This window comes from Arxiozyma heterogenica (genome assembly GCF_036370985.1).
Source record: "Arxiozyma heterogenica strain weizmannii chromosome Unknown scaffold_13, whole genome shotgun sequence".
Lineage (NCBI taxonomy): Eukaryota > Fungi > Ascomycota > Saccharomycetes > Saccharomycetales > Saccharomycetaceae > Arxiozyma > Arxiozyma heterogenica.
Window position 1 is genome coordinate 362162 of NW_027042666.1, and position 16810 is coordinate 378971.

Below are 16810 nucleotides of genomic sequence, written 5' to 3' on the forward strand. Positions count from 1 at the left end.
GCTAACCAACGAACCAATCTGTCTGCTCATTATAATAAAAACACACAGAGATGTGTCTATATAGTATTATCTATTTGCATACTATTCAGGGCTAGCCCTAGTAGCAAACCCTAATCAGAATACCCAACCGCTCCTTTATAGGGTTCAAAGTTAGGGTTTACTTCCTTTTTTTTTTATTTTTATTTTTTTATTTTTTTTCCTTAAAGAAAATCTCCAAAACAAACGAGAAAAACCAGAAATTTGGAAGAAAAAGAGGACTGCTTTTTTTTTTTTGATCTTTTCATTTTTTCGTCCAGCTTTCTACCGCTTTCTCTTTTTCATTCTTTCGTAAATAAGGACAAAGTCAGAGAAACTTAACACGGTGGCTTCTGCTGTTTATCTCTAAAAGAACAGGAGGAAAAGGGAATTTCATATGTATGAGGTACGCTTCAAACTGTTCATTTAATGATACATTAGAATCCACTGGACATCTGACGTTGCTTAAAATTCTTAGCAGTACAACCACAGGTCCACAGAAATAGTTATAAAACAATGTCTCATCACAGAAAGCGTGTTTATCCACAGGCGCAATACCAAATCCAACAACAACAGATAGCCACAGCTGCTGCAGTTCCACCTAGTATTGGTGGTGCCCCAGGAGAAACCCCAATTCTACACCAAGATGGTAATACTATGTATTCACAACAAGCTGCGTTCCAGCCTCAACAGAATGCAATGGTTGGCTCTACCCCGATGTTTACTCCTGCACAACAGCAATTAAATCAGCAAGTCGATCAAGCAACTTTTGCTATGGGAAACATGCAATTGAATAACAACAATATTAATAACGCTGCTATCCCTCCATATTCTCAAACTCAAATGCAAGGTCAACCTCAAGGAATATATCCAGTTCAACAACAACAAGGTTTATATCCAGGTGGCCAATTTTCTAATTCAAAACCAATGAACCAATTATATCCAATAGATCTGTTAACTGAATTGCCACCACCAATCCATGATTTGATTTTACCTCCTCCACCTCTAATGACCCCTCCAGAAAAAATGATTGTTCCATCCGATTTAGCCAACGCTTCCCCAGACTTTGTTAGATGTACATTAAATGCTATGCCAAAGACTAACAGTCTTTTAAAAAAATCTAAATTGCCATTAGCTATAGTAGTTAGGCCTTACCAACATTTACAAGACACCGTCGATTCTCCACCATTAACAGAAGATGGTGTTGTGGTCAGATGCCGTCGTTGTCGTGGTTATATGAATCCATTTGTTACCATGATCGAACAAGGTCGTAGATGGAGATGTAACTTCTGTCGTTTAGCTAATGACATTCCAATGCAATATAATCATTCCTATGATGGTAACCAGTTGAATCAATATGAACGTAATGAAATTAGATATGGGGTAATGGAATTTTTGGCTCCAAAAGAATACAGTGTTAGACAACCACCACCATCTACATATGCTTTTATCTTGGATGTCTCTCAAAATGCTATTAGAAATGGGTTATTGGCTACCACCACAAGGACTATTTTGGAATCTTTGGAGTTTTTACCAAACCATGATGGCAGAACTAGAATCTCTATATTATGTGTTGATAATGCTATCCATTACTTCAAGATCCCAAGAGACGACGAAGAAGGCCAAACTGTACAAATGATGGATGTTGCTGATATTGATGAACCATTCTTACCAAGACCAAACTCTATGATTGTTTCATTAACTGTATGTAGGAAAAATATTGAAAATTTGTTAAATAAGATTCCAGAAATCTTCCAGCACAACGTTATGAGCAAATTTGCTCTTGGCCCATCTTTGAAATCTGCATTCAATTTGATCCAAGGTACTGGTGGTAAAATCATTGTTGTTTCATCCACTTTACCAAACATCGGTACTGGCAAGTTGAATAAAAGAAATGATCAAGGTGTTGTGAACACTCCAAAGGAAACATCCCAACTATTATCTTGTCAAGATGGGTTCTATAAATCATTCCCTATTGATTGTTCAAAAGCTCAAGTCACTGTGGATGTGTTTTTGGCTAGCGAAGACTATATGGACGTTGCCACAATCTCTAATTTAGGTCGTTTCACTGGTGGTCAAACTCATTTCTATCCTGGTTTCTCTGCCACAAATTTCTCAGATGTTACTAAATTCACAAAAGAGTTTTCTAAGCATTTATCAATGGATATTTGTATGGAAACTGTCATGAGAGCTCGTGGTTCCATGGGTATTAGAACAATTGGTTTCTATGGACATTTTTTTAACAGATCATCTGATTTGTGTGCCTTCTCTACAATGCCTAGAGACCAATCTTATGTTATGGAGTTGAACATTGAAGAAAACCTGGTCACCGACTACTGTTATCTTCAAATTGCTGTATTATTGTCCTTAAATACGGCCCAAAGAAGAATTAGAATCATCACTCTTGCTATCCCAACTACCGATTCGTTAGCAGAAGTTTATGCCTCTGCAGACCAATTGGCTATTACAAATGTTTTTGCTCAAAAGGCCATTGCTAAAGCCTGGTCCTCTAGTCTGCAAGCTTCTCGTGAATTAATCAACAAGAGTGTTCAGGATATTCTTGGAACTTACAAGAAGGAAATCGTGGTCTCTAACACTGCAGGCGGTGCTCCATTAAGATTATGTGCTAACTTAAGAATGTTCCCATTATTAATGCATTCATTAACCAAACACACTGCTTTCAGGGCTGGAGTTTTACCTAGTGATCATAGAGCATCTGCATTAAATTTCTTGGAATCCGTCCCATTGCCATATTTTATTAAAAATATTTATTCTTGTGTTTACTCATTACATGATATGATTGATGAAGCCGGTTTACCAGATGAAAATGGTTCCATTGTATTACCCGAACCAATCAATGCTACATCCTCATTATTTGAAAGATATGGGTTATATTTAATTGACAATGGTACCGAGTTATTCTTATGGATAGGTGGTGACGCAGTCAATGAATTGGTGCAAGATGTCTTTGGTACAAACGATATTTTCCAAATTCCAACTGGTAAGAACGAAATTCCTGTAGTTGAAGGATCTGAATTCAACGAAAGAGTCAGAAATATTATTGCTAAAGTCAGAGAACACGATGATGTAATCACTTATCAATCATTGTATATTGTCAGAGGTGCATCGGTAAGTGAACCAGTTAATCATGCTTCTGCCAGAGAAATGACTTCACTAAGATTATGGGCTACTAGCACATTAGTAGAAGATAAGATCATGGGTTCTGAGAGTTATCGTGAATTTTTACAAACTGTCAAGTCAAAGATTACGAAATAAACCTATGTAGTATAATTTTTTTCCCTTCACCCTGTTTTTTTTTTACTTAATTATTTCATTTATTATTTCCAAATCATAAATCACTTGAACCATGTTTAATATCTATCATCAAGAGTAAAATATAATAAAATGAAACAGAAGTCATTATTTTTCTTTTAATTTCATCCTGTTTTTTTATACCCTTTAATCTTTGACTATTATATACTTACTTATATATAGGTAGCACTTACTTTGTATCATAATAAAAATAAATTACGTCTGTAACAGAAGTAATAGTGTCCGAAAATATTCTCTACATGTTGGTAAAGTAGAAATTATGGTGATATGGACACCTGGTAATATTTTTTCTAACAGCAAATGTCAAAAGCTTTTCTTCTCAACTACAGTAAATATAAAGTTCACCTTTAAAGAAATCTTACAATGTCTTAATCTGTATTTTTTATTTTTTTTTTCCACCAGAGGAAAGAAATACATTTTTGAGCAGTAAAAGAAGAAAGAGCAACTGGTTGAGATGATGATAGCTATATATTTTACAAAATATTACAGACATATATACATAAATACATACATAGGTATGTATACACAAATAACTTGATACCTAGTTGGTGTTAGATTAGGGAAATTGAACATAAATATAGAAGTATGGAACAACGTGTAATATCAAGGTCAGAACTATACAACAAAGAAGACAATAAATTAGAGACTAATGATAATATAATTGATTTCCCTCATGAAGAGTTAGAAATAGTAGATGTGGTGACAAATGAAGAAAAAAATGATATAGAAGATCCACACAAGGAAGATTTTGAATTCTTTCCACTTTTTGCTGATAATGGACTGACAAAAGTTACAATTGGAATAAATGAAAGGGTTAATGATATTTCTAAGATAGAAGAGTTAGAAGGGAAAACCAGGGACATTGTTGAATATGCCAAACAAGAAAGGAATACAGAATATTATTTCAGTCATTACACAAATAAAGAGATCAAACAGTTCGAAGAAGCTGCAATAAATGCTGGGACTTTACAAAAATATTCTTACCCAAGAACTTTATATGGAAAAAGAGATCGATACGTATTAGATATCAAAGAACATAATTCAAAGATAGATACAGAACAACTACGAACTAAAAAATTAAAGAGAAGAAGACCTAGTCAAAGGCAACGTCTTGCACGCAAATTAGGAAAGCAACATGAACAGGAAAGATTAGAATTAAAGTTATCGTTGAAGAAAAGATTCCGTAAAAGAGGTGGTAAAAAGAATAGAAAACCTAAATTGAATCCATTAGCTAATGCTGGCGCCACAACCACTGTCTCAACGTAACAGTAGTTGACCAATAATAACACTACTATATATGTATATGTATGTATGTATAGTTCTGGTTTACATGTAATTATGATAAAATAGATAAAGATTTTAGCATTGTTGACAAACTTGTGTTATTCCTAAGTTCTAAGTACTCATGCATAGTATCCTTTAAAATAGACTTATTCTTCAATAAATTCTTTCCAACTGGACCACCTCTATTAAACGATATTTCAAGCTCTTTTTTAAACAATTGTGATACTTTCATCCAATGAATCTCTTCTAAACTATGATTTGACGAATGAGAAGGAGAAGAGAAATTATTATTTATAAATATAATAGAAAGCAGGGTTTTTTGTGTCAAACTATCAATAGTTACCATAGATAACAAATCTTGTAAAACATTTAAAGATTCAACATTTGTAGTTACTCTCGATAAGGCTGATGGAAATTCTTTAACATTATTTATAGTTTTTATTAATATTTGAGAATTTGTAGTTATTAAAGATTCCATAAACTTATTGATAGAAAAATTGAAATCCTTTGGTGATAATAGATATAAAGATTGGGCTAATTTACAAATCAATTGATTAATTTCATCCAACTGTTGCCCCTTTTGTATTGGATGATTTAGATAATTACAATGTTGATATAGTGTATTTGACAAATTTCTGATCAATTGCCTTTGATTATTTTTAATCCAATCATTCTGTAAATTTTTGATTGTGGTCAATGAAATCAAATTAATATTTTTCCCCAAAGTTAACTGCAATTGATAATATAAAGAGGAAAGCTTTAGAAGTAAAAATGTCCTATTTTTATTATTACTGTTATTTTCTTCTTTTTCATTTTCTTTCTGTTTGTTGTTAGTTACAATAGAAGAGCCAGCACTCTTACTATTAGTTGTTAATTGTGGTGTTAATGTTTTTATCATGTTGAATATGTATAAATATAAAAGAGAGTCTCTCAATAGAGTAGATGTCTGATGGACTTTATTTAAAGTAGATTGTAACTTTTGAGACAATTCATATGGTTTATATACTTCATTATTCAATCTTTCATAAGACAATTCAACAAAATTTAAACTTGCCAATAGACCATTTGAAATGTTTTCACTGTTTTGTTTACTTTCATATATGTGATTAATTAAAATATTTGAATTCTTACTCAATACTCTTTCGTATAATTTATCAATTTCATTTAAATCGAAATTAATTTTTTTAATAGATGTATCTAAGTCAATTACATTATTAGAATTTTGTAATTCTTCACTGGTATCATTAGAACTACCCTTGTTTGTCATCAGCAACAAATCATTAGCAAATTTAACAGGGCTGAAAGGATCCTGTAAAACGTTATCAAAATCTTTAAGTTCATTCATGGCAAATTTATAAAAAACTTATCATGTATACTCTTTAATCATTCAATATTTCGTAGATAAATTAAATTATGTATAGTTTGCTGTAACTCAACTCATCTGATTTTCTCTTACTAAATCATTGACTTAAACATTATGCAAATAGTTTTTATAATGGCTGTTATCTATTGCATTACTTCTACTTTATAATAATAGTGAAAAGTTAAATATAAAAGAAAAAAAAAAAAAGAAGAAAAAGATATCAAGAAGGGTGAAAAGGAGTTAAAACTTTCATATATTTGATTCAATTCCAACACAAAGTGGGAGGAAAAAATAGCAGAGTGGAAGTTTATGCCACTACATCTATGTATCTTTCTTGTTTATCTATGTGTAAATAGTTAAAATGTCGCTTAATCTAAAAACCCATAACAATAATAACATCGATACTAACAGAAAATTTAACCATAACGGTTTCAATGATTTTTAGATCTATGAATAAATCTATATATATATATATATATATATATATGCATACAGATAAAATTTGCATACTACATGTACCTATACCAGTACTTATACATATGTATGCCATTCACATGTGTACTCTTATAATTTAACGTATTTCCATCTTGTTCAATACAAGTCTATCTAACAGTCTATTCCCACCAACTAACTACACCCATACCATCAGTTTGGCAACTACCCAATAATGCATATGGTGGCGTTCTATTTGTAGTTTCATCTTGTTCACCCATGTCATCATCTATTTCTTCATCTACCTTCGATGGATCCTTTGGCTTAATATCGATAAATATTTCTTTCTCCACCCTAAACCTAATCATTTCATTTATATCAAAATATAATTCGGTGTCTTCATCCATTTGCCATAGCCAAGCGGATTCATCAGGTTTATAGAAACAATTCTCAAACATCATACGTCGTGGGATAAAAATATCATTAAATAACCCACCCATAGATACTTGAATCCCATCGTTATTACATTTAGTGATCCACCCAGTCAAAACTTCACCAATAAACGGTTTGAACACTAACGCTCTAAATTCTACATTGATAAAGGATGCACCGTCACCAGGTTTGATTTGACCTTCGTCTATATCTAATATATCATATACAGTGATACATAGACCTATCTGAGGGATCACTTTGTTGGCATATTTGTTATTCAATTGATGTTTTACAGCTCTTAATGTGTCTTGATGAAATTGATCTGGAGCAATTCGTACAAGATCTTTAATATGTGATAATATGAACATTATTTAGATCTATACTATAATCTTAGTGCTTTTCTAAAGCTTTTGTTGAATCCTTTTTTTTATTGGATCAAATACGCTTAAAAACTTTTTTAGTATATACACACACTTTCACAAACTCATAGACTCACACAGTCATACACTTTTATTCAGACTATCCAGTCTCTACACAAATATGTTCAATACGGGTTCTATATTTCTTAATGCAGATCAACAATAGTTAACTTTAAGGAAAAAAAAAACATAAAAAAATACAATCGAATATTAAACATTGGCAGATCCCACAACCATCTGCACCTAATCCAGCCAAAAAAAAAAATTAAAAGCTTCTTTATTGTCATATTCAATACTTTCTATCACTGAAACTCTCTATCTCACTCATCTACATCTCTTTGATTTGCTCTAACAGAAGGGATCACTCTACCATGCCGTCTTACATGATATGAAAATTTCAAAAAAAGTAATATCTGCGACAAAAAATTTTTTTCCACTTTTTGCGATGACCCGTGATAAGTGATCTTTAAAGACACAATATTTGAAAGAATAGAAACACGATATAATAAATAATACCAGAACAACATATATGAATCATCACCTTCTATAGGAATGACGTGGTGTTCAAGCCTAAAGGTACAATTTTGTGAATAGTAAAATTATACAGAATATTCTGTGTTAGCATATACCCAACAACTTTCTAAAATATTCACGCTATTTTGTATTTTTCTTTCTTTCTTTATTTCTATTAACACTGAAAAAAGAAGAATCATAATTAATCACATAAATCAGACTTTCAAACATATTTAAACTTCTTAATTTTATATTCCAAAAACCATTGTGATTTTGTTTTATTTTATTTTTTTTGTATTTTAAACGTTGTTTATCAATCATACAACTACATTTAAAATATGTTTAAGAAGAAGAATACCCAAAAATTCGTTGTGGTTCACAGAGATCATGATGATCCAGACTATTATAATGATAACGAGGCAGAACATGTTTTTGTACCTGTCGATGATTTAAACAAAAAACATCAAAAAACCAAAAAGAAATCTTTTGCGTCTGCCTCTGAGGATAAAAATATTGCTTCCAATAAAATTGCTGTATCTCACGAACCTGGAAAGGCTGCATTATATGGGATTTCCTTTGACGATTCTAAGTATGATTATATGCAGCATTTAAAGCCAATTGGTCAGAATCCAAATGCCGTTTTTATCCCTGCTAAATTTGGTAGAAATAATAAAAATAATAAACAATACTTAAGACATCAACAAAATATTGAAGATGCAATTAGTGGATTTAAACCTGATTTAAACCCTGATTTAAGAGAAGTCTTAGAAGCTTTGGAAGATGAAGCTTATGTAGTCAATGATGATGTCAAAATGACTAAACGTGATGATAAAGGCAAGAGTTCCTCAACTGCTGAAAAATCCATCGAGAGTAATGAAGCAGATTATTTAGATGAAGAGGATGATATATTTGCTGAGTTATTGGAAGGAGGTGCAGCAGATGAAGATGAACAGGATTATTTATATGATAATGACGGATCCAATTTCTATCGTCAAGATGAATGGGATATTGAGGATGAAATGAATAATTATGAAAATGATCATTACTTAAATGAAGAAAATTCAGAGATCTTAGGCCAAGTCAATCAATTGGATGATTTACATATGATCGATTATCAAAATGATGTCAGAAGATTTCAAGAAGAACAAAAGAAAAATAAATATAAAGATTATGTTGAATCAGATAATGAGTTTTTATCAGAGGATGAAGATGGATTTGGAAATGGGATTAATGAAGAAAATGACACTTTGGGCGATCTACCTTCTATAAATAACAGAAAACTTAAGTCAGGTAAAAACAAACGTAAACAACGTCACAAGAAAGGTGCCATGTCTGACATATCTGGATTCTCTATGAGTTCCAGTGCAATTGCTAGAACGGAAACCATGACTGTGTTGGATGATAGGTATGATAACATTATTGATGGTTACGAAAACTACCAGGAAGAACAAGAAAAAGATGAAGAAAATTATAAACCATTTAATATGGCAGAAGAAAGGTCAGATTTCGAATCCATGTTAGATGATTTCTTAGATAATTATGAATTAGATATTAGTGGACGTAAACTGGTTAAAAAGGATCCAGAATTACAAAAGTATAAAGATGCAGCAGATAAAGTTTCTAAAGGCAAGTTATCAATGAAGAGAAATCGTGAAAAGCAACAACAACAAAATAAAGAAATAAACAGTATTTCAAATAGTTTAAGTAGTCTGAAATTTTAATTTTTGATAAATAGGCATATATGTATACACATCTACATACTTTTGATAATACCGTACTAATATTTATATATTATTAATTAACAAACATCAGGAGTGCATAAACCCTCTTTTGAATATCTATTTTTTATAAATTATTATTTAACTGTTCATTGCTAGTTGGAGTATATCTATATTTTTATATATTATATATGAATTCCTAAGGTATTAAGTGACAAAAAAATGTAAGATGTCAAAACAATTTTTATTTATGCCCATTTTAGTATCTTTTTCTTGAATTATAAGATTTTTTGGATCTTTGTTGTTGATATCTTTCATTATTACTATGTTCAGCTTTTCTTTTTAATGGATTTGCTATTGGTGCTTTAAATTCTGGAAATAGTTCTAAGTCTTGCTCCTTAATTAGTCTCTTCCAATCATAATTTTTTCTTAAATATTTATCCAATTGCCAATTTTTCCATACTTGTTTACCATAAATACTATTTTTTACCTTATCAGATTCCTTAACTAACGCAGCTGCAATTCTTTCTTTATACAATGTTAACTTACTAGTAAATTCCCATAGCTTGTCAACAATATGAGACCCATAGGCATTACATGACATATTAACCACATTTTTACAAAGAATATTTAGCAACTGTTTTCTTTTTATTGTGTCTACTCTTTTAACTTGTAGGACATGTTCCACTACATGCGAAAATATACCATGGTATGTCATCTGTAAAAATTTATCTTCAGGTAAATCTAACATACCCTCAATGGTGATTTCCAGAAATTTATCATCATAATCAATTAATTCTTCTAAGAATAAGGACCTTCTACGTTCTTCTGCTGTAGGCCAATCACCATCTCTTGTATTACCTAGAGTAGAGTCACTCAATTGTAAACAACTCTCTAAAATATTCTTCCTTTCTTCGTCATTTGGACCACTTCTATAGTATTTTTTTATTAACTGTTCTACTACTTGTTCTCTCAAATAATTATTTTCTCTGTTACTTGCATCTATAATACTTATAGCAAAATCCATATTAGAATTTAATATCATGTTTAATTCAGGAACTAAAGAGTTAAGGATCTCTTTAATCTCTTTACTCTTTAAAATTTTTAGTAAACTTTGAACTACAAATGCACCTGTGGTATCTCTCTTAGATAACTTTACAATACGATCTTTCATGTATAAATGATACAACCTTTCCACATATTTGATTCTAGCAAATTGAATGACATTTTCTAAGAAATGAGACCCAACTGCATCAGATAGCAAATATTCTACAAATGATTCTTCTTTAGGATCCCTTTCATCACCAACACAAAATGCAAGCCTCCAAAAAGAACGATCTCTATCAAAGATACCTTCAACTTGAATAATTAATTGAATCACTGGAGATGCAATCTTATCAACACACAATTCTCTAAATTTAGTAATTACAGTCATTGAAATATCATTACGTGATTCAACATGCTCTGTGAAATCTTTATATAAATCACTTAAAATATCGCGTAGTTGTAATTTAAAGGATTCCGGTGTCTGATATATTTTATTAAAATCTGAATTATCTCTTAAATCAACCATTTTACGTGCAATTTTTGATTTCTTGGAACGTAGAGTGGAATTGTTTTCAGTGGAGCTTGGCAACAATTTTGAAGATAGGATTAAAATTAAAAGACGTAAACTATGAGACGCATATTGATGAGTCATCATTTCTTTTAAATGTGGCTTAAATTCATTTAGCATAAATAGGAAGAGATTTTCCATTGATGGGACAACATTATCATCTTTATCATAATGTTCTAAATTATCATCAAAAGTCGGTGTCAGTAATTCTTTCTCCACTAATGCTGTACTTCTGACAAGTAACGTTTCCAGAACGTGAGATGCATATTTATGACATGCAAGGTTGAAAAAAAACCCATTGAATGTTTGAAATAAGAATTTTAATTGGGAATCGTCGCAATCAAGGATCAATCTTTCCATTAATTTAGAACATATCTGGGACGTAACCAGTTTCAATTCTTTCCCCTTAGCTTCTTCAATAATACTAGTAACAAATTGATGCTTCTCATCCATAGATTCGAATGCATCCACTGCTAACGTAGCTTCAGCCTGTTTAAAATATTCCAATTCTTCTCTATCCAAAACACCAAAAAATAAATTCGTAGCTGAACCAGCTGTGTCTAATTCTGTATTATTGTCGTGATAATCTACATTGACATCGTTTTCGGTGTTCGACAACGATTGTTGTGGAACAAACTCATCTTTTTTTTGTTTTTTTAACAGTTTTCTTCCTCTTGGTTTAGCCATTATTAATAAGTTGTATTTATTCTTTGTATTCGCCAAATTTAAACAGTGAAGAGACAAACTTCAATAGTTTAAGATCAGATAATATTGATATACAGATGCAGTTTGTATAAACAACACAACGGTTTCGTTTTATAGCTTCATTTTATCTGATCTCATCTCATCTCACCTCATCACTGTTCATTTAAACAAAAATTTTTCTTTCGCCTTAGAAAAATTGAAAGATTGAAAAAATAAAAAAAAAAAAAATTAAAAAAAATAAAAAAATAAAAAAAAAAACTAAAGTATATGATCTGTAAACAAATCGAGGTGACAATCGTAACCGAGTGTTAAGAGAAGAAGATCGATAGATATAGAATGAATGAAAGCAGTAGTCCTTGTATATTATCCATTAATACATCATATTAGAATTACTAAACTACCACAAGTGCTCATTTTAGTTTACAAAGTACATTTCTATGCAAATTTATGTACACATATATATATGAATGTCATTCTTTTTTTTGTTTTGCTTTTTTAAAAAGTAACGTAATATATGTATATATATAAACATACATAATAGTATTAATCATCGTGATCCCAATTTCCTGGTCTTGGACCTTGAGGCGGAATAGGACCACCTGCTTTTTTAGCCATAATGATTTGATCTACAGAAAGAACGGTACATGCGGCTTCTGTAGCAACATTGATGGCAAATTTCTTTGTAGCAAGCATATCATAAATTCCATCTTCTGTAATATCTTTAACTCCCCCAGCATACTCACCTTCTGTGTCAATACCTTTCAATAAGTTATCTTTATCATCATTTTCATTATGAGAAGCATATAAGTTTGGTAACACTTCATTCACATCTAAACCTGCAGTCTCTGCAAGAATCCTTGGTACTACTTCAAAGGCAAGTGCGAATTGTTTGATGGCTAATTGTAATAGACCAGGCGTACTTTCCCCATATTTAGTGATTCTTGATACTAATTCAATTTCTGTGGCACCAGCACCAGGTAATAATTTCCCACCATCCTTTTTCATCAAACCTTTAATTGCAGCAACACCATCATCAATAGCTCTTTCGATGTCATCTAAGTTGTTTTGTGTAGCACCTCTTAAGACAATCGTAGCTGTTCTACTGATTTCTTCATCCTTTTGTTTAAAAATAGTAACACGATCACCACCAATTTCCATATATTTAACAGTGTCGATAGTACCGATTTCCTCTGGCGTTGGGGCTCCTAATCTTGGTAGTGGAGTAGCACCACAGACACGACATATACGTCTTAATTCAAATTTACTTGGCACCTTCAATACAAGGATACCATATCTATTCAAATAATGTAAGGCTAATTCACCTACACCTGCACCTGCAACAATGCATTCAATACCCATATCTGCAATTTCTTTCATCATTGAATCGATTTGTTTTTCTTCACCCTTGGAGAAGTCTAACATCTCTTGGGCGTTATGTAAAAGTACTGTACCTTTAGTTTCAGTTGTGGCAATATCTAATGGACACGTGAAAACAGCCACCTTATGTTTCCTCTTCTCTAAAGATAACGATTTTATATGACCTTCAGGTTCACGATTAAAAACCATCCCCTTGACAACCGTGGAATCAGCCAGGCTACCACCCATAATTTTCACTACTCTAATAGAATCAACGTTGAAGAACGTAGTACCATCCTTTGGAATTACATGAGAAACAGCATCAGCAATTAAATCACTTAATAAATCTTCATATCCATATTGCTTAGAAGCAACAACAGGTTTGATAACTTTAATCAATTCTTTCTTATCGTTTTTATTTACGATTTCATCAACGACTAAATCATCCAATTCTTTTAAAACAAAATTCTTAGCCATATTATAGCCTTGTATAATCTCCACAGCAGAGAGTCCCATTGTAATCAATTTCTCGGAGACGTTCAATAACTCACCAGCAAGGATCATGACAAGATTAGTACCATCTCCCATATCAATCTTTTGTTGTTCAGTGGCCATGACTAACAATTTCACAGCTGGATGAACAATATCTAACTCCCGTAACATTGTGGCAGCACCATTAGTGATAAAGATTTTGCCTAAATGATTAACAATGATTTTATTTCTACCGCAGGGACCCATTGAGGTCAAACACATTTGGTGGATTTCACGAATAGCTGCAATTGATTTATTTATTTGACCATCAGCATTAGAGTAACTGTTGTAGCCTTGTTTAAACAACCCTGCATTAGGATTTTGTGGCAATTTTAAAGACATCTCTTCCTATTGTTTTATAATAATGTAGACTTAATTGAGAACACAACACAAAATAGATATGAACTGATCCAATTTTAACCTTTAACTAATTCTGTAAACTTGTATCTCGCAGACCAATCTATTATGTAATATTAAATTAACTTACTTCTTGGAGCATACACATACACACCCACATATACAGATATATTCCATCTCTCTTTTTCTTGTTTCCTGTTTCTTTACAAACAAAATCCATCGAAGTTTTTTTTATTCAATTTAGTTAAAAAAAATTTTTTTCATAAGGAAACTACCAAAATAGGAAATGATATCTGAAAAAGGAAACTGTGCAGTTATAACGATTCTAATGCCAAACCATCTTATCATTAGAACATATCACAAGTCATATTTAATTAAAGATGGACAATGTCCCTTATCCTTTGGTTTTATTTATTATCTGAATATTTAGATGTAAAAAAATGAAAAATATGTTTAGATAATGATATGTATATACACAGACAATGAACAATATGATATGATATTGCTAAGAGATAATGCAAAAAAGTCATTTATTGTGAAAATATCCAAAGGCTAATGGTCTGCCATGAGGTATAGAGCATGATGATAATCCCAAATATACAGATTGATAAGTCCAAAAGAAGAAATAGTTTGTTTGGATTCTGTTCTTCCTGTCGAGAGGCTTTAAAATGTAGGAGTGGCGGATGAATATAGATTAACGGTATACATGCCAATGATCCAACCAGGGACACAAATTTATCTAAGTCATTAGCACCAACCCATGCAATCGCTATTGTGACTATCACAACACCTGTCCTAAAATAATTTTTTAACCATTTGACACGTGGGTTATATTTCCCAGACAAAGATGAGGGAAATGTCCAATGTTCCAAGATTCTAATGGCAGGAAACATCTGTAAAGGTGTTGATAAAAGAATAGCTAGGGCGTATAACAGTTGAACTATTGCTGTATAATATGTATTCTGTGGAAAATTCAACAATACCACGGTCTCTACATTTGAACCAAATGCACAGTAACAAATTAGACCACACGATATGAAAATGATAGTGACTACTACCATAACACCAGATAAAGTTGATTGGAATTGGGCTGGACTCTTCATGGACTCCTGGATTGGGATCAACAATCCTATCCCTTCAAATGTAAAGATTGCAGTACCGATAAATAAAGACCATTGCGATTTATTGAACCACACCATTGCCTGTGATTGAATTCCATTGGTGATTACATAATAGCTTGAATAATAGTAAACGGAAATAAGTCCTAATAAGATAAATAAGTCTGCTATAAGTGCAGTTCCACTTAATTTAGCAATATTTCTAGTTAAAGCCAATGGGATGAAGATTAAAGCTTGCAACCATATATAAAAAGATAAACTTAGGGAGTTGGAACCGTTTGAGTTACTATCATTGCCATCGGTAAGATTAAATAATCCATCTATAACAACTTTCATATTTGTGGCAGTAAAAACAGTATACGCAGCAGAGAAGCCTACTTGTGATAGTGCAATAGATTGCAAAATCAATAACTTCATTTTATTACCATATAATTTTAACCCCATTTCACCATATCCATTCACACCAATTTTATCCTTGGTAATAATCAATAGGATGAAACAATAGTATGATAAAATTGCACAAAATAATAAACATAAAGAACTAAACCCCCAACCACCGTTATGGAATGCTCTTGGCAAGAAGAGGACACCTGTACCAACGAAAGATTTCAGTAGAAGTAAAATTGTCTTTAATGTTGACGCCTTATGTTTTGAAACTTTCTTAGTCCTGTTAACAGGATTAGATTTTGTGTTAGTGATCATAGGAATAATATATCTTTGTTTCAAATATGATGTTCTTTCATCTCTTGGTAACAGAGAAGAGCTTTCAGTTTCTGATTCAATAGCTTCTTCTAAGTCTTCAGGAGAGACATTAAAACGAGTATGAACGCCTAATCTTGTCTCAACTTCATCTTCCTCCTCCTCCTCCTCTTCTTCTTCTTCGTGTTCATTTTCACTCTCTGAAAGATCTTCCCCAGCAAAATGTGGGTATAAAGTTAGAAATTCTATAAAATTTCTTGTTATAAAGTTTGGTTTAACCTGAGACAAAGGCTTACCTCTTCTTTTGTGTATAATGAAAGATCTTCTAAACCCACCAGGAGCTCTGATTTCTTCATGTGTCATAATCAAAGGATTATTGAGATTCATATTTGTACTATTGTTGGAGTTATTAACAGAATTATTATTATTATTATGGTTATTGTTCATCGAACTTTGATCAATCGAGTGTGTTCTTGAATTCGGCATGAGTATCATATTATTGAAAAACTCTGAATTGCCTGATATAGCTGAAAAACTCATCGATCTTTTTCTATAGGAATTAAGGTTGGTTGTACCATTGTTTGTTAAATTATCACTGGTAACGTTGTTATTGTTATTGTTAATATTGGTATTGCTTGGTCTTGAAGATTGACTATTACAAGAATCTGGAATATTATTTATGTTATTGTTATTTAGAGTACTCACATTATTGTTATTATTATCCTGTACCCATTTATATAAATCTCTTGTGATATCACCACCAGGTGTTTGTAAACTGTTTTCAATATTATCATTCAAATGACGTGAAACGGCGTTTATGGTTTTTGGATCAGGGTTTTTGATATTGATTGACATTTTTTTACACAACAAGAACGGAAAATAGAATCCATTAACAATAAATTATCTATCACTGAATAAAT

The 16810-nt window shown here is 31.7% G+C and overlaps 8 protein-coding genes across 8 annotated transcripts; 3 read left to right on the plus strand and 5 right to left on the minus strand.

Moving 5' to 3' along the window:
* Positions 1 to 531: 531 nt before the first annotated feature.
* PWA37_000791 (uncharacterized protein) lies at positions 532 to 3291 on the plus strand (the record flags this gene model as incomplete). Its single annotated transcript, XM_064857450.1, has 1 exon — positions 532 to 3291. The coding sequence occupies one exon, from the start codon at positions 532 to 534 to the stop codon at positions 3289 to 3291; it is 2760 nt and encodes a 919-aa protein (XP_064715756.1).
* A 612-nt stretch (positions 3292 to 3903) lies between these two features.
* On the plus strand, positions 3904 to 4614 carry PWA37_000792 (uncharacterized protein; the record flags this gene model as incomplete). Its single annotated transcript, XM_064857451.1, has 1 exon — positions 3904 to 4614. A coding segment is annotated over one exon (711 nt), but the record flags the coding sequence as incomplete, so codon positions are not given.
* A 70-nt stretch (positions 4615 to 4684) lies between these two features.
* On the minus strand, positions 4685 to 5977 carry COG5 (Golgi transport complex subunit COG5; the record flags this gene model as incomplete). Its single annotated transcript, XM_064857452.1, has 1 exon — positions 4685 to 5977. One exon carries the CDS (start codon positions 5975 to 5977, stop codon positions 4685 to 4687), a length of 1293 nt encoding a protein of 430 aa, XP_064715758.1.
* Positions 5978 to 6609: 632 nt separating this feature from the next.
* RPC25 (DNA-directed RNA polymerase III subunit RPC25) lies at positions 6610 to 7227 on the minus strand (the record flags this gene model as incomplete). Its single annotated transcript, XM_064857453.1, has 1 exon — positions 6610 to 7227. The coding sequence occupies one exon, from the start codon at positions 7225 to 7227 to the stop codon at positions 6610 to 6612; it is 618 nt and encodes a 205-aa protein (XP_064715759.1).
* Positions 7228 to 8129: 902 nt separating this feature from the next.
* Positions 8130 to 9512, plus strand: LTV1 (ribosome biogenesis protein LTV1; the record flags this gene model as incomplete). The annotated part of the gene is made up of 1 exon (XM_064857454.1): positions 8130 to 9512. One exon carries the CDS (start codon positions 8130 to 8132, stop codon positions 9510 to 9512), a length of 1383 nt encoding a protein of 460 aa, XP_064715760.1.
* Positions 9513 to 9768: 256 nt separating this feature from the next.
* On the minus strand, positions 9769 to 11811 carry NOP9 (RNA-binding RNA processing protein NOP9; the record flags this gene model as incomplete). The annotated part of the gene is made up of 1 exon (XM_064857455.1): positions 9769 to 11811. One exon carries the CDS (start codon positions 11809 to 11811, stop codon positions 9769 to 9771), a length of 2043 nt encoding a protein of 680 aa, XP_064715761.1.
* Positions 11812 to 12372: 561 nt separating this feature from the next.
* On the minus strand, positions 12373 to 14058 carry CCT8 (chaperonin-containing T-complex subunit CCT8; the record flags this gene model as incomplete). Its single annotated transcript, XM_064857456.1, has 1 exon — positions 12373 to 14058. One exon carries the CDS (start codon positions 14056 to 14058, stop codon positions 12373 to 12375), a length of 1686 nt encoding a protein of 561 aa, XP_064715762.1.
* Positions 14059 to 14603: 545 nt separating this feature from the next.
* AVT3 (Avt3p) lies at positions 14604 to 16745 on the minus strand (the record flags this gene model as incomplete). The annotated part of the gene is made up of 1 exon (XM_064857457.1): positions 14604 to 16745. The coding sequence occupies one exon, from the start codon at positions 16743 to 16745 to the stop codon at positions 14604 to 14606; it is 2142 nt and encodes a 713-aa protein (XP_064715763.1).
* Positions 16746 to 16810: the final 65 nt, after the last annotated feature.